This window comes from Uranotaenia lowii, chromosome 1 (genome assembly GCF_029784155.1).
Source record: "Uranotaenia lowii strain MFRU-FL chromosome 1, ASM2978415v1, whole genome shotgun sequence".
Taxonomy (NCBI): domain Eukaryota; kingdom Metazoa; phylum Arthropoda; class Insecta; order Diptera; family Culicidae; genus Uranotaenia; species Uranotaenia lowii.
In genome coordinates, this window is record NC_073691.1 from 203,910,083 (window position 1) to 203,935,178 (window position 25,096).

The 25,096-nt window shown below is 35.7% G+C and overlaps 2 protein-coding genes across 15 annotated transcripts in view; one reads left to right on the forward strand and one right to left on the reverse strand.

Moving 5' to 3' along the window:
- LOC129744513 (alpha-1,6-mannosyl-glycoprotein 2-beta-N-acetylglucosaminyltransferase) overlaps positions 1 to 25,096 on the forward strand; it is a 519,113-nt gene that overhangs the window by 152,215 nt on the left and 341,802 nt on the right. The window lies entirely within an intron of this gene.
- LOC129744429 (chloride channel protein 2-like) overlaps positions 1 to 25,096 on the reverse strand; it is a 230,955-nt gene that overhangs the window by 116,679 nt on the left and 89,180 nt on the right. The window contains exons 1-2 of one of the 5 annotated variants that reach the window (XM_055737027.1): positions 24,024 to 24,186; positions 5,449 to 5,822 (exon numbers count right to left, since the gene is read on the reverse strand). In XM_055737027.1, the coding sequence (XP_055593002.1) occupies positions 5,449 to 5,613 (165 nt within the window). In that variant the 5' untranslated portion in view covers positions 5,614 to 5,822; positions 24,024 to 24,186. Of the gene's footprint in view, positions 1 to 5,448; positions 5,823 to 5,936; positions 5,955 to 6,317; positions 6,553 to 24,023; positions 24,187 to 25,096 lie in introns of those variants that run through there. The other 4 variants (XM_055737017.1, XM_055737034.1, XM_055737010.1 and 1 more) reach the window with 4 other exon arrangements.

The following is a 25,096-nucleotide window of genomic DNA, read 5'->3' on the forward strand; positions in this document are numbered from 1 at the left end:
CAACGATGAGTGAAGTTAAGGAAGCCATTCGCCAGCTGAATAGAAACAAGTCGGCTGGGAAGGATGGCATCGCAGCTGAACTCATCAAAATGGGCCCGGACAGGTTGGCCGATTGCCTACACCGGTTGATAATCCGGATCTGGGACATAGAACAGCTACCGGAGGAGTGGAAGGAGGGGGTAATATGCCCCATCTACAAGAAGGGCGACAAATTGGACTGTGAGAACTACCGAGCGATCACTGTCCTCAATGCCACCTACAAAGTGTTGTCCCGAATCCTACTCCGCCGCCTAACGCCACAAGCAAACAGATTCGTGGGAAGTCATCAGGCCGGCTTTATGGAGGGACGGTCTACGACGGACCAGATATTCACATTACGGCAAATCCTCCAAAAATGCCGCGAACACCAAGTGCCTACGCACCATCTATTCATCGACTTCAAAGCCGCATACGACACGATCGACCGTAACGAGCTATGGAAAATCATGGACGAGAACGGCTTTTCCGGGAAGCTGATCAGACTGATCAAGGCGACGATGGATGGAACGCAGTGCTGTGTGCGGATTTCGGGTGAATTGTCGAGTTCATTCGAATCTCGCAGGGGGCTTCGACAAGGTGATGGTCTATCCTGCATGATGTTCAACGTGGCGCTAGAAGGTGTTATTCGACGAGCGGTGGGCGAAATGCGGGGCACGATTTTCAACAGATCCAGTCAACTTATCTGCTTTGCCGATGACATCGATATAGTCGGCAGATCATCTGCGGCGGTGGAGGAGATCTACCGCAAACTGAAACGCGAAGCAGGAAGGATTGGGTTGATGATTAATACGTCCAAGACGAAGTACATGCTGGCCTGCGGATCCGAGACCGACCGAACCCGCTTGTCCAGTAATAACAAGGTCACGATCGACGGCGACGAGCTGGAGATAGTCGAAGACTTTGTCTATCTCGGCTCACTGGTGACGGCAGACAATGACACCAGCCGTGGGATCCGGAGGCGAATTATCAGCGGAAGTCGTGCCTACTATGGACTCCACAAGCAACTGCGGTCGAGAAGACTTTGCCCTCGCACGAAGTGTAACCTGTATATGACGCTTATTAGACCGGTTGTTCTCTACGGGCACGAGACATGGATATTGCTCGAGGAGGACCTGCGTACAGGAGAACGGAGTGTGGAGGCGAAGGATGAACCACGAGCTCGCGCGACTCTACGGCGAACCCAGTATCCAGAAGGTGGTGAAGGCTGGCCGGATACGCTGGGCGGGACATGTTGCGAGAATGCCGGATGACTGTCCTGCAAAACAGGTGTTCGCCACGAATCCGGTAGGAACAAGACGAGCGGGGGCGCAACGAGCGAGGTGGTTAGACCAAGTGGAGCGTGATCTGGCGAACGTGGGGTGCCCGAGGAATTGGAGAACGGTTGCCATGGACCGAGTGAATTTTAGGAATTATGTTCGTCAAGTTATGTCTTAAGACGGAATACTAAGTAAATAATAATTATAATAATTTGATATCATTTTGATGTAATTTCTGTGTCATTTCGAGCCAATTTTTTGTCAAGTTTATAATAATCTTCATTTCTGTGTCATTTTGAAACATTCTTGTGACATTTTCGTGACACTTTTGTGACATTTTTGGATTATTTTTGTATCATTTTTGTGTCTCTTTGTCATTTTTGTGTCTTTTTTGTGACATGTTTTGACATTTACGTGGTATTTTTGTGTTATTTTAGAATCGATTTTGACTAAATTTTGTGTCAATTTTGTCATTTTCATGTGATTTTTGAGTCGTTTTCGTGACAATTCAAGACATTTTTGTGTGATTATTGTGCCAATTTTTTGCCATTTTTATCATTTTAGCCATTTTTTGTAATTTTTGTGACATTTTTGTGTCAATATTTGATCAAATTTGGTCAAATTTGGATAATAACATAAATATAGGATCATTTTTAAATTATTTTCGGGTCATTTTTGAATTATTTTTGAGTCAATTTTGTGTCATTTTTGTGACACAAAAATAACAAAAATGACAAAAATGACAAAAATGACAAAAATGACAAAAATGACAAAAATGACAAAAATGACAAAAATGACAAAAATGACAAAAATGACAAAAATGACAAAAATGACAAAAATGACAAAAATGACAAAAATGACAAAAATGACAAAAATGACAAAAATGACAAAAATGACAAAATTGACAAAAATGACAAAAATGACAAAAATGACAAAAATGACAAAAATGACAAAAATGACAAAAATAACAAAAATGACAAAAATGACAAAAATGACAAAAATGACAAAAATGACAAAAATGACAAAAATGACAAAAATGACAAAAATGACAAAAATGACAAAAATGACAAAAATGACAAAAATGACAAAAATGACAAAAATGACAAAAATGACAAAAATGACAAAAATGACAAAAATGACAAAAATGACAGAAATGACCAAAATGACCAAAATGACCAAAATGACCAAAATGACCAAAATGACCAAAATGACCAAAATGACCAAAATGACCAAAATGACCAAAATGACAAAAATGGCAATAATGACAAAAATGACAAAAATGACAAAAATGACAAAAATGACAAAAATGACAAAAATGACAAAAATGACAAAAATGACAAAAATGACAAAAATGACAAAAATGACAAAAATGACAAAAATTACAAAAATGCCAAAAATGACAAAAATGACAAAAATGACAAAAATGACAAAATAACAAAAATGACAACATTGACGTTTTCGTTTCGTTTTCGTTTCGTTTTCGTTTCGTTTTCGTTTCGTTTTCGTTTCGTTTTCGTTTCGTTTTCGTTTCGTTTTCGTTTCGTTTTCGTTTCGTTTTCGTTTCGTTTTCGTTTCGTTTTCGTTTCGTTTTCGTTTCGTTTTCGTTTCGTTTTCGTTTCGTTTTCGTTTCGTTTTCGTTTCGTTTTCGTTTCGTTTTCGTTTCGTTTTCGTTTCGTTTTCGTTTCGTTTTCGTTTCGTTTTCGTTTCGTTTTCGTTTCGTTTTCGTTTCGTTTTCGTTTCGTTTTCGTTTCGTTTTCGTTTCGTTTTCGTTTCGTTTTCGTTTCGTTTTCGTTTCGTTTTCGTTTCGTTTTCGTTTCGTTTTCGTTTCGTTTTCGTTTCGTTTTCGTTTCGTTTTCGTTTCGTTTTCGTTTCGTTTCGTTTTCGTTTCGTTTTCGTTTCGTTTTCGTTTCGTTTTCGTTTCGTTTTCGTTTCGTTTTCGTTTCGTTTTCGTTTCGTTTTCGTTTCGTTTTCGTTTCGTTTTCGTTTTGTTTCCTTTTCGTCATTTTTGTCATTTTTGTCATTTTTGTCATTTTTGTCATTTTTGTCATTTTTGTCATTTTTGTCATTTTTGTCATTTTTGTCATTTTTGTCATTTTTGTCATTTTTGTCATTTTTGTCATTTTTGTCATTTTTGTCATTTTTGTCATTTTTGTCATTTTTGTCATTTTTGTCATTTTTGTCATTATTGTCATTATTGTCATTTTTGTCATTTTTGTCATTTTTGTCATTTTTGTCATTTTTGTCATTTTTGTCATTTTTGTCATTTTTGTCATTTTTGTCATTTTTGTCATTTTTGTCATTTTTGTCATTTTTGTCATTTTTGTCATTTTTGTCATTTTTGTCATTTTTGTCATTTTTGTCATTTTTGTCATTTTTGTCATTTTTGTCATTTTTGTCATTTTTGTCATTTTTGTCATTTTTGTCATTTTTGTCATTTTTGTCATTTTTGTCATTTTTTTCATTTTTGTCATTTTTGTCACTTTTATCATTTTTTTCATTTTTGTATTTTTTTAAGTTTTGTAATATTTGTCATTTATGAAATTTTTTTCATTTTTGTAATTTTTGTAATTTTTGCAATTTTCGTAATTTTTGTCATTTTTGTAATTTTTGCAAATTAGGAATTTTTGTCATTTTTGTCATTTTTGTCATTTTTGTCATTTTTGTCATTTTTGTCATTTTTGTCATTTTTGTCATTTTTGTCATTTTTGTCATTTTTGTCATTTTTGTCATTTTTGTCATTTTTGTCATTTTTGTCATTTTTGTCATTTTTGTCATTTTTGTCATTTTTGTCATTTTTGTCATTTTTGTTATTTTTGTCATTTTTGTCATTTTTGTCATTTTTGTCAATTTTGTCATTTTTGTCATTTTTGTCATTTTTGTCATTTTTGTCATTTTTGTCATTTTTGTCATTTTTGTCATTTTTGTCATTTTTGTCATTTTTGTCATTTTTGTCATTTTTGTCATTTTTGTCATTTTTGTCATTTTAGTCATTTTTGTCATTTTTGTCATATTTGTCATTTTTGTCATATTTGTCATTTTTTTCATTTTTGTCATTTTTGTCATTTTTGTCATTTTTGTCATTTTTGTCATTTTTGTCATTTTTGTCATTTTTGTCATTTTTGTCATTTTTGTCATTTTTGTCATTTTTGTCATTTTTGTCATTTTTGTCATTTTTGTCATTTTTGTCATTTTTGTCATTTTTGTCATTTTTGTCATTTTTGTCGTTTTTATCATTTTTGTCATTTTTGTCATTTTTGTCATTTTTGTCATTTTTGTCATTTTTGTCATTTTTGTCATTTTTGTCATTTTTGTCATTTTTGTCATTTTTGTCATTTTTGTCATTTTTGTCATTTTTGTCATTTTTGTCATTTTTGTCATTTTTGTCATTTTTGTCATTTTTGTCATTTTTGTCATTTTTGTCATTTTTGTCATTTTTGTCATTTTTGTCATTTTTGTCATTTTTGTCATTTTTGTCATTTTTGTCATTTTTGTCATTTTTGTCATTTTTGTCATTTTTGTCATTTTTGTCATTTTTGTCATTTTTGTCATTTTTGTCATTTTTGTCATTTTTGTCATTTTTGTCATTTTTGTCATTTTTGTCATTTTTGTCATTTTTGTCATTTTTGTCATTTTTGTCATTTTTGTCATTTTTGTCATTTTTGTCATTTTTGTCATTTTTGTCATTTTTGTCATTTTTGTCATTTTTATCATTTGTGTCATTTTTGTCATTTTTGCCATTTTTTGTCATTGTTTTTGGAAAACATCAGTCAAGTGGATATGAGAGCATGTAGATTCAGATTTAAAAAAAAAAAAAATAAACAAATAAACTTTCTCATGGTGTAGCATAATTAGACGTGGCGTAGAGGAGAGCCTTCAAGTCTTCTAAGCCAACGGACATGAGATCGAATCCTGATCACGGCATACATAGTAAATTTTCTGTGGGTTTGTGGTTTTAGCTTTTGTAAGATGCTAGCCATCATTTTCTCGAAAGATGTAGGCTTAGAGTTAAGAAAAAAGGAATCTCTTCGAGGAAACATCAAGTTTCATTAAGATGTTCGTTTAAAAAAAAACTATCTTAGGTTAATGTCCCAATAGGTTAGTCTCTCACAAAAATTTACGTAACATTCAAATTTACAGAAAAAATCAAACTTACCAAAGTGTGGGTATAACCGAGGCCATGCTCCTCGTCGTCCGTCTCCAGTTCCCGAGTTTGGCCGTTGGCATTTTGCTGCTGCCGGGTGGGAATGATTTTGGTGGGAACTGTGAGCAGCTTCATGTCCCCGACCCCGGCCGTTCCGAACTTCCGGCCATTAAGCATTTTGCTTGGACTAGGATTTGATTCTTACGTACTACTATATGTATTGATACACACACCACAAGGACACTTTTAGCTATCACTTTTTTTTTTTCAACAATATCACTGAACAACTTTTCAAACATAAATACACTTAAACACAACCCAGCTGAATAACATTGCCATTCAAGGGGGGCACTGGCTAATGGCCATCGTTGTCGCTGGAATTACACCTGTTGAGTAGAAGAGGAGAGGAAACCTGAGTTAGGAGCTGTTGATATAATTCGATATGCTTATTACTTATAGCAGTACAATTGATACAATCAAGTAATTACGGGGATTATTACAGGGAAACTGATCCAACCGTTACTAATCTGAGGTGATTTTCAATCCGTACTGAAAAGGGTGAAGCACGGCGCTCATCCACTTGAATCTACTTCACTATCGAGAATTGTAAACACACCCGCTAGCTTCTAGCTTCTGCTTTGTATTAAAAAATAAATTATAAAATGTTAGCAGAAGACATTCAATCCGTTAGAACATTCGAATGTTTCCACCCGATATCGAAAAGTAATAAACACATTTGGTTAGATGCACTTCCACGTGAGATGTCAACGAGCTCATCGAAAACCGAAGCCAATTTGTTATTCAAATCTCGAGATTCGCTAGCAAACTTGGCGGCATTCTCCGGGCGTTATCTAAATCAGAAATGATGACGTCAAACGAACCTCAGGCTATCATCCGGAAATCACCTTTGATAAGTCCAGCGTTGGCGGATGAAAAAAAAAACAAATCAAATCAGAAGTATCATTCGAAATTAAACAAATCACGAGACAGCGTGTTCATCTCCGAGCAAAGGAGAGCCTCACAATCGCGGAAGGTTATCGCGTGAATATGCGTAACAAACTACGGAACGTTTCCTCCCGTTTTTTCGGAAGCCGGACACCCGGAGCAGCCTGAAGCTAGAACTAGACGAGCTCTCGACTAACTTCTCACATCACATCCCAATAGCAGCCGCAGCAGCAGCATGAAGAAGGTGTTGCCATTTCAAGTACACCTACTCCACTCCTAATCACCGCTATCTAATTAGTGTGGTGCGAATTCAACACTTCAGTTCCGTTCCTATCGATACTAAATATACGATGGTGATGATGATGATGGCCGAAGGCCGACGAGGGGCACATGTGCGGATATGAACGGTAAACAGTGCGGCCTCCAGGTGACACCCAAGTCTCAAATGCTCCTTTTTGATTGCATTGGTTTTCCATTTCTAAAATCCCTAAAGGAGACTGTTAGTTAATTCTACCATATTTATAGTTGATTCAATCAGACATCCTTTGTTGATTTTATTATATTTATAGTTCATTGTATAAGGACACTAGGCAGATTTTAGTTTAATCTATTAAATTATGTTTTGAAATATTTAAAAAAAATCTATCTAAACTTTTGGCATCACTTACGACCGTTCGGAAGCTTTTCGTATTTTCGACTTTTGGGTGCCCCTCTTCTAACCTACAATCTGCCACAATTCTATTGACAATCGAATTAGATAGGAAAAGTCATCAATCGTCGTCGTCTTTTTTTTTATGTTTGCTGTTTGCTGTGCTTCACCCAGAGACCAATAATGGACATGAAGCGATACAGATTTGATAACGATTATTGCAAATTCTTTAACGTCGTTGGTTCGACGAGCAACACGGGCTTCACGGGACCCTGTGAAGTCGATGGGCAAATTACTAAGGCAAATATCGAAACGAACCTGGCTCCGACTCCGGCCGGTGCGGTCATCCGGTGTGAATTGATGAAATTGGATCACGTTTTCTGCGAGCGCCAAGATCAAACGAGTTGGGTTATGGATAGAGGAGAAGAAAAAAACCAACGCGTATCACTGTTTTGTAACGAATTATGAAGTCGTCTGATAATTTTAACTGCAATTTAAACTTTCAGCTATTTCCTCTTTGAAGTCAATCAGTATGTTTTCTACTGAGACACAGTTAGCCATTCTTAATGCAAGTCAGATGTTTTGAAACTAAGTCAGATCTTCTGGAAGTAAGTAAGCTTTTCCTAAAGTCCGTTCTTCAAAAATCCTGTCAGCCCTTATGAAATTCAAACTGTTCTATTTGTAGTTGGGCAGGAGTTCTGTAAGCCTATTCAGAAGAAAATAAGCTGCCTATAGTTCTTCAACCATTCCAGAAACCACTCAGGTCTTCAGAAAGTCAATCAGTTTTTGTTTAAGTTAGTTCTTTCAAAAGTCTCTTTGCTATTCAGAAAGTCAGTCAACTCTTCAGAATGTCAAGCCATCTCTTTTGAAAGTTGGTAAATTATTCCAGAAAATGATTATTAACACATGGCGGACCAAATACGAGATTTCTCGCTCGTCGCATGTGTTCTACACTTAGAATCATAATTCAAATGATCTATATTCTTTTATTTAAATTTATTCGACAAAATTAAACACAACACCTGCCGTCACTCAAAGAAGCTATATTTTGGAATTTGTTGAAATGATTTCTGAGATGTAGAAGGCTGAATGTTTGTGTTTCTGAGCTTAGATTTTTGCGCGGTCCTTAATGTGTTAATGTCTCTCCTTCTGACTCATATGGAAGTAAGTCAGTACTTCTGAAAAACAATCAGCCCAGGGCGACCATAAACTGTAAAAACATCTAGCTTAAATTGATCAGTTAGAATTCCATCCACACTTCTTTCACCGGTGATATTGATGTAAGTAATAAGTTCACTCGATTCAACCATACTGAACATCCTCAAGGTGATCCCGTAAAGCTGCATACGTCGTTATTCATAATTTCTTTTCCAACGCAAAGATTAAAATTGTAAAAGGCGCTATCGGCTATTAGATAATCAATATTGCACAATGAACTAAATGAAAGAATTCTGGGGGGAGAAAAAAAAGCTATACAATCTCACTGTACAGTTTTGCGTTTCCTCTACTTTCAAATGAACCAATAACAATGCTGGCAAAGTCCTTGTAGTCGATAGAGAAAAGAATGTGCTGGGTATGTGAAGATTTGTTTTGCGGCATGGAAATCATTTTGGCAAATGATGTGGTCCCTCAAAACCTATTTTTCAGATCCTCAGTGTCGAAGTTTCCATGGTGTCTTTTTTTGAACAATTTCAAGGGAAAAATCGGCATCTCTGAAAATTTGCAACATCCTGGTTTACACTTCCCGTGAAAATACACGTGAAAAAATCTTAGTTTGGCAATAAATATAAAAAACGCGATAGCTATATAATTTCTCTAGAATCAGCTCTAAAACTAACTGGCAGCGCTATATCAAATTCACAAGAGCTCAGTAATAACGGTGTATTCTAAGAAAAATTAAATTTTCAAATTTATCAACAGCTTTTTTCAAACTGCTTTTTAAAATTTAAGATTTTCGAGTATAACATATGATTTTTGAATTTATTGCAATTTAATAAATCCTAGGTTTTTTGTAGATGAGCGTTGATTTTCTATCCGACTTTAAATATGGATAAACGATTTGTGTTATTATTAATGCAAAATCAAATTGGAAGCACATCTTTTTGAGACCTCATATAGATATTTTGGAGACAACTGCGGTTTATTGACCCTCATTAATTAATAAACTTTTTTTCAGAGGCGAACCAGCCTGCGGCTTAAAATCTTTGAAAATTTCTTTAAAAAAAACTTATAACTCAAGCTTTAGGATAACTAATAAACTTGAATCAAATTTCAATTGAAATTATGTTGGAATATCGTCACAAATTGTTCACTTCAGTATTAGCTGTAACTTACACTTTCTTCTGAAACCTTTTTCTAACTTTGGCATAATTTAAGGCTAAAGTGTTATCGAGTATGTAACTAATCTATTCTTTAAAACATAATAAAAAGAAAAAAAAACAATTTTTTTCCGGTTCCATAAAATATATACTATATAGATCTATCTCCTCACCAATATTTGTAACATGTTCCAAATTTAAAAAATAAATAAATGCACACTCAATAATCTTGAAAAATAAATGTAGTGGTAAAGCTGAGTTCTTTTAGAAATGGGACTCTTTCTTTTGCTGATAGCTCATTTACTAGTAATCGGACTTTCAAAATTTTTGTCAAAATTTAAAATTTTTGCGTATTTGAGATATTTACGATACAAAAGAAAAAGAAAAAAAATTATTTTGCACAGTTTTCTTCAAAACCCATCATTATTAAGTTGATGGCTGACTAAACCGTTGATTATTCAAAGAATTACTGAGTGTGAGGGGTGGAAAAGTATGCAAACATTGCCAAAAATGTCCACAAAGTTCAAATCAAGTATTGGAGTGAAGCAGTTGATCGGCAAATACGGTTAAGGGTCATCAGGAAAATCAAGTCTCATACAAGAATTTTTAATGAACGAAAAACTAAGTGTAGATCGCTGAAATGTGCTGCAATTTTTCTCTCCGATAAGCTAAAAGTGTTGCCTAGCTATGAGTCAATAAAACCAAACCTCAAACGACACATTTCTGCTAGTTTCAGATCTCGTAAGATGTATAACCGGTACCGAGGCAATGATACAGGTGATTTCTGAGTTTTGTACTTATGAAAAACCCTATTTCAAACAAATTCCAGTGGTTGAATCTTATAACGTTTCTGGTCGTGGCAGATTGAAGCAAGTATTTGCTGCTGTTTTGGAAAAGAAGGATTTGCCAAGTATCTGCTCCAGAGGAAATAATCAATAATTTTCAAAACAAAAACTTTTGTTTTCGCTGTTTTAAAAGCTTTAAAAAATACTCTTGTATATATATTTTGCTACCTACGATCTTAACTAACTGATATTGAAATCTCATGATGGTTTTGCTTCATTTTTGTCAAATTTTTTTCCGGCAAACATCCCAGTAAAAAAGCTTTTTAGTAGCACAAAAATAATCAAGTTTTTTTTGTTTCGAAACAGTTGAATCCACCAAATTGCCATCAGATTCTATCAAAAAAGATGTATCGGGCCAAATAGCAACGAGAATTGAAGGAGGAGGATGCAGCCACCTAACGTACAGATTTTAAGAAGTATGAGCGGGAGAAGTATGATGGGAGATACCAAGAATAAAGTGGAAATATTTCTTACAAAAAACGATAAATTTTTTTTTTCAAATTTTGTCTTGTCATTCAAAATTCCCTTCATTTCCTCCATAGAAAATATTTCCATCAAACCAATGGTTTTTTAGATACACGCATTCGAAACTGTCCCATTTCTAAATACCCTTCTATGTCAAATTTGTTTCCATTTGATTTATTTGTTCTCGAGTTATGTATGTAAAAAAATTGTAAGAGAGCCCCCCACCATTGTAAACATGACATAATGACATCGCAAACGTAATGAAAATAGGCTTAAAAAAATATTTTCAAATACTTGACATTGTGAATCCATTAATATGACATCATTTTGTGCCCTTCGATTTTGTGACCAACATGGCGTTCGTCAATTCAGATAAATGGCTAATAAGTTGTTTAACGGTTTTATAAGAGCAATATAAATAGCTAAAATTTGACGTTTTTAGAATAGCTAGAATTTCGCTATATGACGCTTTTTTTAAATCCAAGATGGCGGCTTCCTCTGAACTTTAAAATGCTATTTGGGTATTGAATGAAGGGCTAAAGGAAGTCCATCAGGCCAGATGGTTTATAATTTTATTATCTATGCTGCTGGTCCTGGTGATTGTGATAATTTTCCCGCTATTCCACATGCTTGCTTATGCTACACACACAGCCAGATATTGGATATAGCGCCTTTGCTCGCTCTTGAAAAAAAAAAACATTGAAAGAACAAAAAATATGATTAGAGTAAGCTTCCCTCTAAAAAAAGTCGTTCCTTTCCACTATTCATTTTTTAATTGAGCAAAAACTCTACTTTTATTTTTCGATATCTCTATACGAAGCATCGCTATTTAGAAAAGTACAATCTTTACACAAAAATTGTTCATTACATCACTCTTTCCTAACATTTAGAGCAAGTTCACTGGTGTTGGAAAAAAGTGGTAGAAATTTTGACATTTTGAAAATTTTGCCATGCAAAAACATTTTCAAGGTCTGTGGCCTCCAAGTTTTTTTACAACACGTGTTGTATTTTCGCATACTGTGATGCAAAAATAGCAATATTTCTATCACATAGGGCTGGAATAGAAACAGTGTTGTAAAAAAATACAACGGCCAAAGATCTTGAAAACATTTTTGCATGGTAAAATTTCCAAATTGTCAACATTTCTACCACATTTTCCCAACACGAGTGAACTTGCTCTTATGGCATAGATGATTTATCAACTGTATTTCTCTTTTCCGAGCCGAGAAGGCATTCATATTTAACACCATAAGCGCAAGACAGAGATGCAACAATACGAAGTGAAGTCTATAAGAGCACCTGCAACGGTTCAGGCGTAAATATTGGTTTTAAGTATACCAGTTTAAGCAAAATTTGAAATTATAGAATCGGCTAAAACACCCACTCCCCACCGGTGTAGGAGCAAATTTAAAACGGAAACACTTTCATTGCAGACACTCAATAATTGAGAAGAAAAAACCCATTTTATTAGAAAATTGCATAGGTTTTGAGTTTCACGGTTAATTGTCTTAAAATAAATTCTACGAATATTCTTTTTGACAGAACAATGATTTCAACTATTCTACCAGGATTACATTTATTTAAAAGCAAAAATGACTACACAACGAGGAAAAAAGGTCAATTGAAACAATTCTTTAATTAATTCAATCAAATTGCTTTGAATCAATGGAATAAGGTTTTGTTAAAATGAAATGAAAAAGCAATTTTTTTTTCAAGTTATTGCTGACATTGATAAAGGAAATGAGAAATGTTTATCCCAAAGTCAAAGGAAATTTTCCTTTGATTTGTCGACATTTTTGTTTGACAAAAACTTGTTTCACTTTGTAAATTTATGTATGGATACAGAAAAATTTGCTGCTATTGACGAAAACTCCGAGCAATCTATACGAAACTAAAAATCTCTCAATATCTCAAATAAAACAAAAAATTATAGAACAAACAATAAACATAAACAATTAAATATTTAATTTACCTCATCGAAAAAGTATTAAAATTTTTTTTCGTTTACTTTTCCAAATTTTAGAACGCTGACTGGATTCGCTAATTCGTCAAGTCCAAATGAAAAGCTTTCTATTTAATTATATTAAATCGAGAATAATGTGACATCTATTATTTATACTTGATATGGTTTTTATTAACATCTATTCTCAATTTATGTTACGTATAGGCTGGTTTAAGCGGAAAAAACATTCAAATAATATCTCAAAAAGTAACTATTATCACACCCAATGTTACCCAAACATGTGTGAAAAAAATCATTGTTGGCTAAAATTTTCTCACCGTGAACTAAATCGATCTGTCGTATATTTTGAAATCCTGTTCCAAATTTGCATGAATTTGGAACAAAGGCGTATAACTGTTGGGAATTTTGAAATCGATAACTGTGCTAAAACAGCGATTAACGCCACCGGTGCCAGCCGGACTGTTTTAGCGTGGTCGAAAACCGTGTTTTGCACCTACCGTTGGGACAGCCCTAAGGGTATATACGGGCGATACCCGGTTAATGAAAAGAGTAGTAGGACCACTAGAAAGATTAGTAGGATTCCTACTTGCCGCCTAATAGCCATCCCATTGTTTTCTAGTGGAAAATGGCCCAACCGATACAGTAGAAATGAATTTTGCCGATTCAGAATGACACCTTACGCACACAAACGCATGCCTGGTTTGTTTACATTTTGTGTAAATGTATTAGTGCACACGAAAAAGTCGCTTGTATGTGTGTGTGTTAGCTATAAAAACGGAATTTTGGGGAGGTCGCATACCAGAAAAGTCTTATCTTTAAATTCATAATTACAATTTATTTAAAATAATAAAAACGCCCCTCCAATGATTTATTATGCTTACAACAAGGTCACGTAATTGAACTTACAACTTTCAACACTGGGAATACAAAAAAACCATTGTCCGTATAACAACATGTTGGAGACAAATTAATTTTCAACATTCTTATCTTCGCTTAGTTCCAATTTGACCTGACGTTCCTCCCGGTCCCGCATCTTCTTATCCTCATTATCTTCCTCTTTCTTGTTGGAATCTTCAAGCTGCATAATTCGGAATTATTTGTTCGGGTTCGCATTCTTGGCTGCCACTTTTTTCGCGGTTGCCACCTTTTTCGGGTTCCTCCTTATCCTGCGGCGGGCTCGGAACAACAATTTTTTATACGTTCTGGACGTTGAAGTTGGAAACTGAACTGAGGTCCCGTTCCCACTTCAAGGCCCACGGCTCGCGCTCCAAGGTGGCCTGCTGTTGAAATGAAGCTCGTACTCGGCGACCGCTGCTGCAGCTAGAGCACCTGAAATATCAAAAAAAAAAAAAACAGGTTATCGAACAGCTGTTATTCGCACAAAAATAAAGGACAACCTCTAGTCGATTTTACGGCCGCTTTTCCGCTTCCTTCTCGCGCTTCTGTTAGGCGGCTGCTTTCACCCGTTCCCGTTACTTTTCCCGAGCCCGTTCTTCTCGTTTGATTTCCTAGGACGATTTTTCCTTCGTCGCGGTATCGCTACTGCTTACGACGGAAGTCTCCCGAGTGGCCCATTTTCTCGGCTATAATTTGAATACGTTCTGGATGTTGGAGCTGGAAACTGACATCCCGTTCGCTGCGATCCCTAGGTGGCCTGCTGTTGAAATGAAGTTCGTACTCGGTGACCGCTGCTGCAGCTAGAGCACCTGAAATATGTTAAAAAAAAAAGTTATCGAACAGCTCTTACTCGCACAAAAATAAAAGACAACCTCTAGTCGATTTTTCCGCCGTTTCTCCGCTTCTGTTCTGCAGCTGTTTCCACTCGTTCCCGTTCATTTTTTCGGGCCCGATCGTCACGTTTAATTTTCTAGATGATTTTTCCTTCGTCGCGGTATCGCTACTGCTTCAACGGAAATCTCCCGAGTGGCGATGCCCATTTTCTCGGCTATAATTTCTATACGTTCTGGGCGTTGGAGTTGGAAACTGACCTGAGGTCCCGTTCGCTGCGATCCCGTTCCCACTCCAAGGCCCACGACTCGCACTCCGTGGTGTCGTACTTGAAGCTTATATTTTTGGATATTTTTCAGATTATTTCTCACGCAAACTCAACACCACTGTTATTCGTGAAATTCGTTAACAGAATGACGCGCTTTACGCTGTTTTCTTTCGTTCTCTCATCGTTTGAGTTCTCGCTCTCATTCTATATTCTGACAGCATTACGAGTGTACACGATAAAGAACATACTTTCGATTTTTCTTAAGCGTGTTAATCATTATCACATGCGAACATGTTTTTACTCATTTTTGGATATTTATCTTTCTTCCACCTGTAATCACTACATTGCCACTCGCCTCTACTCTAGCCAAGCTATATTGTGGACGAAATATGAGCCAAATGTTCCAACAGAACTATTTGTTTTTCCACTTTTCTTCAAACTTCTTGATGGAGCCTTTTTCATTTTTCAACTATGGCAACTCATATCTTACGTGAAATTTTTCATGAGACAGCTCGAATTGTTTTTTTTTCGCAAATCTCGAATCTTTCATCGAGTAACGTTCATCAAAATATAATTATTGTCCCGTACTCGTTTTCTGAGGAGATTCATTGAATATTCTGAATAAGTAAGAGTCTTTCATCTTAAGATAAATCGAACCAGTCATAAATTTCTAGAATCGAAATCACTCATCAAACACTAAATTCTCATTTTATACTTTCCGAGTCTTTCATCGGAGTTAGATTTATTGAGTCATCACTTGATTCTATTAGAGTTTTCCATATGAATATTAATCGAAATATTTATTATCTCTTTCATTGAAAATTGGATTTCGTGCAATGTTTTTGCAGTCGCAGTAATCCGTACAAAGGTTGTCCGAAAAGAGATTAGCGTGTAGAACTCCGACAGATTTTACACTGATTTGACAGGTCGCACGAATGTGCAAGTTCGCACAAATGTCGCAGTCATGAGTGCGCAGTCCAATTTAGTGCGCTGCGATTAATAATAACTTCACATATCTCTCCGAACCACAAATTTTAATTTTTTTTTTATTCTTTTAACCTTTCATAGGAGTGAAATATCCTGAATAAGTCACAATCTATCATATGAATGTGAACCATAAAAAAATGCTAATAGCAATCATTAGTAACTTTCATCAGAATCCGTATCTTTCATTTTCCGAGTCTTTAATCGGAGATGGATTCTTCATTTATTCATCTCTATAACCTTTTTTTTGCATTCGAAAATCTCTGAACTTCATTTCCGAGGTATTCATTAGAGTCAAACATTCTGAATAAATCCGAGTACTCATCTTCCAGTCAAAGCATTTATCAATTTGTGTTTAAAATTTATCATCTTATCTTTAATTCATTCAGTCTTTTATCAGAGATCGACTCTTCATTTTCACACTCTTCCATATTTCCACTTTTCACTTTTCATATTCAACGAACAAATTAAAAACACAAAATTTCATCGTTTTTTTACTACCGATATCGTCCAATTGGTTCAATTTATCATCATTTCAGTATCATGTATCAGTCAGAAATTTCCACCGAATTAAATATCTATCAATATAATATAATCATTCGATTCTATCATCGCACTAAAAATTCCCATCTATCATTTCTTGAATTTTCCAACGGAGAAGGATTCTTCACTGAATCGTTACCGCAAAATTCTGAACAAGTTAGAGTCTTCCATCTGAATATTGACCGAAATATTAATCAAAGTTTTGTCATTTGAATTTCTCATCGATCCTTTATTTTCTGAGTGTTTCGTCTGAGAGAGAGACCCAAATCTGAACGACTCCTAGTCTTTTATCTAAAATTTACCATTTATCATCATTCTTAACTCATTGGAAATAGAATTTCCATCTTTCATATTCCGAATTTTTTCATTGACTTATCATTTTTATATTCTGATTCAGTCAGAGTCTTTTATATTAATATCCAACGCCATATTTATTACTTCTGTCATTCATATCCCTTGTCGAACTATAAATTCTCATCTTTTATTTTCCAAATCTTTCATTGGAGATAGAATCTACATTAAGTCATCCTCTCAACATCCTAAATCAGCCAGCTTTCACCTGTATATTAACCAAATTATTTCTTACTCGAATCTTTCATCAAACCACAACTGCCTACTTCTATTTCCGGAGTCTTAAATCAGTGTTAAATTCTTCAATGAGTCATCATCTCAATTTTCTGAATCAGGTTAGGGTTTTCCTCTGAATATTAACAATTATACTGTCTTTAAAATCGCTCTTCGAACCATAAATTTTCATCTTACATTTTTCGAGTCTTTCCCTATGAAAGTCCCAATCTTTCTGATATCAATCAGTTTTAATTACACGGAACTTCTTCCGAAATTTTTGATTAAGTTATCATCTCAATATTTGATTCGTCAGAGTATTTCATCATAATTTGATTCTAAATAATCCTCAATTTCTTTTTTTTTTTGTTTTCTAAGTATTTAATCGCAGATAGACTCTTCATTGAATCATTTATTTCAATATTCTGGAAAAGTCAAAGTCTTCCAACCGAAATTCTCATCGACCCTTAAGGTAGATTCTTCATTGAGTCATCATTTCAGTACTTAAATTCAGTCAGTATACAGAATCTTCAGACAAATAACAATTAACTTTTCATTTCAGAATCTCAAATTTCCATAATTTCTCATCCTTCTTAAATTCTGATTAAGTCAACATCTCAGTGTTGAACTTATCCGAGTCTTTCATCGGAATAACCAAAAACAATCATTGTATTATCAAAACTCATCCGAGTCTTTCATCGGAATATCTAATTCACATCCGAGTCTTACATCGGGGTTGGCAAAAGCACTCCGAGTCTTTCATCGGAATAACACTCATCCGAATCTTGCATCGGAAATACGAATGTTTCGAGTCTTGTATCGAAACATAAACATTCTTCCGAGTCTTTCATTCGTTTCGGTTTATGATCATCAGATAACCTGTAAACATCACCTTAATTCATTGATCAACAAGTCAATAAGAAAATTCTGCCTGACGGTATTTTAAAATTTATAACTAATTATTCCAAGTCTTTCATTGGAAAATTCATAAGAGAAATTTCGTTCGAGTCTTTCATCGAATCATCAGTTTATAAGCCCGAGTCTTTCATCGGAGAATTCTCTTCCGAGTCTTTCATCGAATCATTAGATTTCCAGCCCGAGTCTTTCATCGGCATAATTCAAGTTTAATAATTCCGAGTCTTCCATCGGATGACCGCTCAATCACTTCTTGATTCAACGCAACAAATCAATCAAAAGTTCTGCCCGAGTCTTTCATCGGTGTTACTCAATCATATGTAATTATTCCGAGTCTTTCATCGAAATTATCAAACGCCATTTAATTCGAGTCTTTCATCGAATCAATCACCCCGAGTCTTTCATCGGTGTCATTTATCCAACATCCAGCGCGAGTCTTTCATCGTCATTAAATTTGCACTCGTTCCGAATCTTTATTCGAATTGGTGCTGCGTTCACTATTTTTATAGGTTTCAACAACTTACCAAGCGTAGGTTTGACCAGCTGCGCCATTGTCGTACTTGAAGCTTATATTTTTGGATATTTTTCAGATTATTTCTCACGCAAACTCAACACCACTGTTATTCGTGAAATTCGTTAACAGAATGACGCGCTTTACGCTGTTTTCTTTCGTTCTCTCATCGTTTGAGTTCTCGCTCTCATTCTATATTCTGACAGCATTACGAGTGTTTCGTCTGAGAGAGAGACCCAAATCTGAACGACTCCTAGTCTTTTATCTAAAATTTACCATTCAGTCTGCTGTTGGAGTTGAAGCTCGTATTCGGCGGCCGCTGCTGCAGCTAGAGCACCTGAAATATTAGAAAAAAACAAGTTATCGAACAGCTCTTACTCGGACAAAAATCAAAGACAACCTCTAGTCGATTTTTTTCGCCGATTCTCCGCTTCCTTCTCGCGTTGCTTTTCAGCGACTGCTTACTCCCGGTCCCGTTCCTTTTCTCGGACCCGTTCTTCACGCTGCTGCTTACGACGGAAGTCTCCCAAGTGGACGATTCCCAAGCCGTTGTTTCTTTCTTGATGCCACATCTTGATTCCTCTTCGCGTACTTTTTTAAACTTTTTCTCTAGCAAAATTCGCATCAGAATAATCCGCGAATTGCGAATCTGCATGTAATCCTTGAATTCTAAGCAAAACTCCATTGTTTTGGTAATTTTATAATGCCACTTGTGGCAAACGTTGCGATAGTTTACTTTGTTGACATGATCGTTTGCTTCGGAGAATTGATTGCTCACGCCGAATTTTGAAACAAAGCCCAGATAATTTCAACATTGAATGTGCTCTGATCGGCTTCCTAGCATTAACTGTCTCCTGCACGGCGAAGTGGAATCTCCCGTAACGGATGGCTTCGTTTTCGGTACATAAAGTTACCGGGTAAGTGATGTCCCAGATTATTCGATCGTAGCAGGAGGGTAAAGAAATAGGCCGTCTTCAGGCTGTGAATTAACATGTTATGGATACTCGGCATTGGATCCAAGGACGGAATGAACTGAACCAGGGTGTCCTGACACTGGTCGTAAAGTTTGCCCACCAGTTTCAAATGACTGGAAGCATGTTTCTCGGTAGATGACGCAGTGCTTCTGTTAAGCGATCAACAAAGGGCCACCGAAAGATAGTGAATTGCCAAGGGCCAAAACATTTTCCAGTCATTGCGATGGCTTTTTAGTGTTGCGGACCTGACTGAAATATCCCGCCTGAAATAAACCAATTGATTCAATGATCTGTTAATTGTTTTAATTTTGAAAATGACTCACCTTTCCCCTAAGCAATTCTCCACCGCACATTGCACCAATCTGTTCGGCTGTCACCTCTCCGGCCATTTTTGGAACTACCGTCTTCAATATTTAAAGGTCTAAGCTGCCAAAGAAAAGAAAATTGTAAACTTTATGCTGTTCTTGTTGTCTTCTATTGAGTAGATAAAAATTACCTCTTGTGTGCCTTCAGTTGATTGACCACGTCCTGGAGCAACCCGCTCAGCTCGATTTTGTACTTTGTACTATTTTTAGCTTTGAAGCCACAGCGCGAGAGACCATCGTTTTGCGACAAGGAAATTAGGTATTTGAGCGCATCCACTACCGACGAAATCAGATTGTCGTAGACCGTTTTTCGAATTTGATACACAATGGCCGATTAATACCGTATTCGTTTTCACCACCCGAAAGTTTTGCACCATCCACGCTGAAAACGAGCATGAATCGAGTTTTGCACTCTCCTTTGAAGGTGTGCGTGAAATCGGCAGTGTCAACAAAAAACATCAAGCTGTCAAAAATTTATTACAGCTGGTATTTTGTTTTCGTTTTACTTCGAAAATTGAAATGAAATTTACTTTAGTTGATCATTGTCTTTTAAACAATATGAAAATTTTAGCATGAATTTATGTATTATGTTGAATTGTTAAGATTTCAGATTTATTTTGCTTAGTAGATTCGCCTCTGGCTCTGATGAACTGCAATATCGGCTGATTCTGGGCGGTCTATGTTTGCTGCTGCTAGACTGCAGTTACCCCAGCTTGAAGGTAATTCTCTATAAGCGAGCACATGCCAAACGTTCAGAGGCTTCACTCACACTAAAAAATAAAAGTGAACCAGATGAACATTTATTTGTTATACACAAGTTTGGTTCATCTTGCGTGTATATTATATAAATGAACAACACAAATACAGAAACATTACTGGATTGACAGATACACTTTGAAGATTTAAAACACAAATTTTGTCAAATAACGGTACTTTACGCTGTGAATAATTCGTTCTACAATTTATGGCAGAGTCTGGGTAGTATTGGCGAAAAATTGGCCTCAGCCATAACCTCAAACTTTGATGAGCTGACGGCTTCACCAGTGATGCTAGGTGCGTTACTAAAATCAGTATTTGTTTGTTTTAAACTAATTATAATATTTCTGAATTGATTAAATTTTTTAACAATCAACAACTAAACGTTTGAATTCATTACGGGGCGTCTCTAAATAAATTAAGATAAGCAATCATTCGCTAATGAATTTTCAAGGTGAATTTTAAACATCGGAAACTGAAATATATGTTCATGTACTGCTCGGTAAATTAAGAAGAGCTGTTTCTAACTTCTAAACGAATGCAAAATCATTCACTGTTACAATAAAAGAGTAAATTGATGAAAGCCACGTCTATGTTGACTATGAAAATAATAGCCTGCATGCTCTGACTATTTCAAATATATCTACCTAATTCGCTACATCGTTTGAGTGTGCGATACAGACAGTTGTTATTCATTTCAGATAAATGTTTCGTTTATTTTCATATTCTGATAGAAATCTACGGGAAAGTTGCAAATTCTCAGTACTCATGAAAACGTTTTTCAATAAAAATGCAATTAAAAAAATATAATCATTTTCCAAATATCAATGCACTTGGCAGCCCTGAACACCCAAAAAAATCAAAACATGAGCATCTGTGTGTCGCTTTTCCACAGGGTGAATTTGTCGATATAGTCCTATTTGCCGCTGGTAGTGTTCGTGATAATATGCTGGTTGTTTTTCCAAGCCTTTTCAGTTTTGGGACAATTAACCTCAAAAACGATCATGTGTGTCGACCGGCTGTTCGTTTTTTGTACCGAGAGTTTTTGAGGTTAATTGTCCCGTCTCATCTGTACACGCTCAGCAAGTGTGCGTAAGAAATGTCAAAAACAACTCTATAAGTACCGCTAAATCGCGTTTATCGTGCGCCCTTCTCAAAAATTGATTCTGTTCTCCCATAGTTTGAGGTTAGGGCTGAGGCCTCCTGCTAAGGTGGTGTTCGTGTAAAACTGTCAATATATCCTAGAAAGTGCCAAATTGAAAAACAAATGCTCTATCCTTCTTACTAGAACACCAATCTGTGTCAATGGTACAGAATGAAAAAAATGAACACAGCTTCAGTCCCACAATGAAGAAGGTTAAACTTAAAATTAAACAAAAAGAAATTTTCGTAACCTTTCCCGACAAATCTAAAAAAATTAATCGAAGCAATCCTTTTCCATTTCTGCGCCTCTAGCTTCCAGATTTTACAGCCAATGTTGTCCATTTTTTCACCATCAACTATTTCCCTTCCCCTGCAACTTCCACAACATTGCCACTGTAGTTCAAACTGCTGGTTTTTTTTTCGTAATTTGAAATATCGCGCACCTTCGCCAAGCGAAATACGTCAATTTCACTTTTTCCAATTCAACAATATCATAATGATAAATTTTCAAACTCCTTTACTTTTCCAACCGATTTCGGACGCGCCCGTTCAACGGTTCTACAGAGCAAGGGCGTTGGGAAAAAACGACCGCTCTCCTGGGAGCTCACGATCACTCCTACTTAATACGAATAGTAACTTCAACGTTTAAAACAACTTCGAACCAGCGACTCAAAAGTTTTGCAACACACAGCACATGCCAATACACATCATTTTTTTGGCAAAGAAACCTCCGGAAATACTACAGAGCATTTATTCGTGTTCTACGCTCTTGTAAATGGGCTCGAAAAAAAAACAACTGTAAAATGCCTTCAATTCTGATGGACTATATCCGGTTGCGAAATTCCGCGGGCCATCTGTTATCAGTTTATTTTCTCAAAACTTTCCAAAAATTTCACTTTTTAAATTGAAAAATTGTTAAAATTTTCACAAACAAAGAAAAAAAACGCGTGCTCTGCCATCGAGGCAACGCCTACTTCGGATTTCAGGAGACATGAAGCGTCCCAAGATTCGAGTGGGTATCCATTCGAAAATTGTTTTAAACGAGGCACTTTCCTGTGAAGTCATCAACTCCAGGGGAAAAATTGCAGTTTTTGTTTGATGAAATTCAAATATCTAGAATTTGCTCTACAACACTGCAAAATGTACACTAGAGGGATCAACACATTGTCAAAAAGCTTTTTTATTTAAGAATACATTAACAAAACCTATATATTTATAGATTAATCTTAAACTCACTAAAATTTGAAATAATTTAAAAATCAGGACGTACAAAAAATAATACGTGTCGGGAATTTCCGGGAGTGAAAACTGGATTCCCGGCAAACGAGTATTCCCGATTTTTTTTTAAATCCCGGGATTTCCCGACCGGGAATTTTCGGCATGGACACTCTACTTATAACTATCGAACGCCTTCGCGCTTTGAGAGAAAATTTTGTGAATTTTTAATTCATACAAATTCTTAGAAGACATTTTTATTGTATGAATTCATTCACAAACGATAGAGCCTAGAATACTGTTTTTTTTTCGACATTTAAAAAAAATCATAACTCGCTCACGAAACGTCATATGTATGTGGTGTCTTCGGTGAAGTGCCTGAAAAACCGTTGGCTACAACTTTTTACAAGGAAGTTTGGCTCTATCTGTTCACTGGAAAAAGTTTTTATGTGTAAAACAGGCAAAAATGACACGGCATAATATTTTATTTAAGATTATTAAAGCGCGTGGTTTGAATAGCGTTTTGGCTGAAGACACCATTTATCTTTCTCTTAAAGTATCTTTGTAATTAATTTTGTCACGGTAAAGTTCCGTCCTGGACCACTGTGCACTGGTGAAAAAGAGAGAAAAACAAACACCTTGTCGACAGACAGAGAGAAAAAATTGACAAAAAAACTTGATTCGGGAAAATGCTGTCCTGAACATGGAAGATTCGTTCGAGCTCCTGTGGGCTCGTAGAAAATTTATTCTAGATTTCAGGAGTGAGGAGCCGTCACGAGATTCGGGTGGGTTTCCATTCGAACTTCGTGAAATTTAACCCTGTATCTCGAAGAGTCATTATCCCGAGAATAATTCCAATCTTAATGTGTACATACTAAGATGTTCGTTTGATTTTCAGCAAAAAAAAAAATATTGCTGGAAACCAGCTAACATAATTCGATTTGCTGACTTTTGTAGCATTTGTTCTGTTTTGCTGGAAAATTTTCAGCAATTATTTACTATCGCTTGAAAATCAGCTATCGAGGGGTCAGATTTTGAACTTCGTTATTTTCGGAAGTAAACTTAAGGTTTTGAAAAAAATAAAGTGCTCGGAATTTGGTGGTAAGTGGACCGTTTTGCTATAAATTTAACAACAAAATGACAAATATTTGCTTGTTTTTCAGACTTCATCAATTTTTGATTCCGGAAGGACAAGTCGCTAAAATATGGAGGAGGAATTGTATATAAGTGAACACATTTGCAATTTAATTATGATTCGTTTTGTAGCTATTCATATTAGTATCGATTTCGACGTTTCGAGAGATGTTTTCCGTACTAAAGTTTTAAGTGTATTGAGAACCCTGTAATTAGACTTAGTACTCTTTTTATATTAATTTTAAGTCATCATTTGGACCAATATGTGTTCCGTTGATTTGTAATAAATAATAATAACTTACCTCGTAGTGTGTGTCGTGACTGGACGTTTTCCGTGTTTAGCTGCACAGCCTTCTGTGTCAAAATTCGTTTCTAAACTGACTGGATGATGGAGCCTTTCCGACTTCGTTAAGCTACATTTTTCTCTTTTTCGCTCGTGCGGAATTCATCATCGTTTTTTTTCTCTCTCGTTCTCACATAAACGAAACCCGAAAGCGAAGACGTGTGTGTATATACAGTTTCTACCTACCGTTCTGCAGATCTTACCAACACTTCTGCATTTACTTTTACCTGACTGTTGCACCGTGCCAAATTTGCAATTTATATTTTCATAAATTTTCTTTTAATTATCTTTCTTTGCCTTATACTCTACAGTGTGAATCCCTAATAAAAGGTTGTAGATCAGTTTGCAAACCTTTCTTATAGTTAAGAAAACTCATAGTGTTTGCTCCACTTCCACAGTCAAAAGAAAGAAATCGCAAGGTAAGTGCATCGATGGCCATTTTTCTTTAAATCTTCATAAAAAACTGTGCAACTAAGTTTCAATTTCAACGTAGTGTGGAAAACAACTTAGTGAAGGGTTAAATGGAATAAATAGGTCATCGAGAGAAGGATTGAGTTGAACCAAAAAATAAAATTATACCAAATGTTTGCTTATCAGATTTGTTTAATCGCAATAGTTTTATTTTAATGATACACTACACCTTTCTCTTACAATAATCTCACCATGGGGACCAATATGCTATGAGAGCTTCAATTTCAAACGATATATCGAAGGTGCGCAAAAACCAAATCAATATCAACCTTCTAAGAACCTGTTCATTCATATTTCGACAATAACAAGCTATTCAAATTTAAGCTGGAGCATTTTTGTCACTTTACTACACTGTAACAATAATACCTCACATAGCAATACAACGAAACTAGCAGCATATCCGTAACATAGTATGTACCAAAATGAGAACAGATCATCGAAGGCCAACTGGCGGATTACTATTGGTTCTAGTGTTTCTATCTCAACCATCACCTTTCTCCAGTGATCGAGAATGCCAGCCTCACTTAAACGATGTCGAAACAGGAACAATCGTTGACAGAA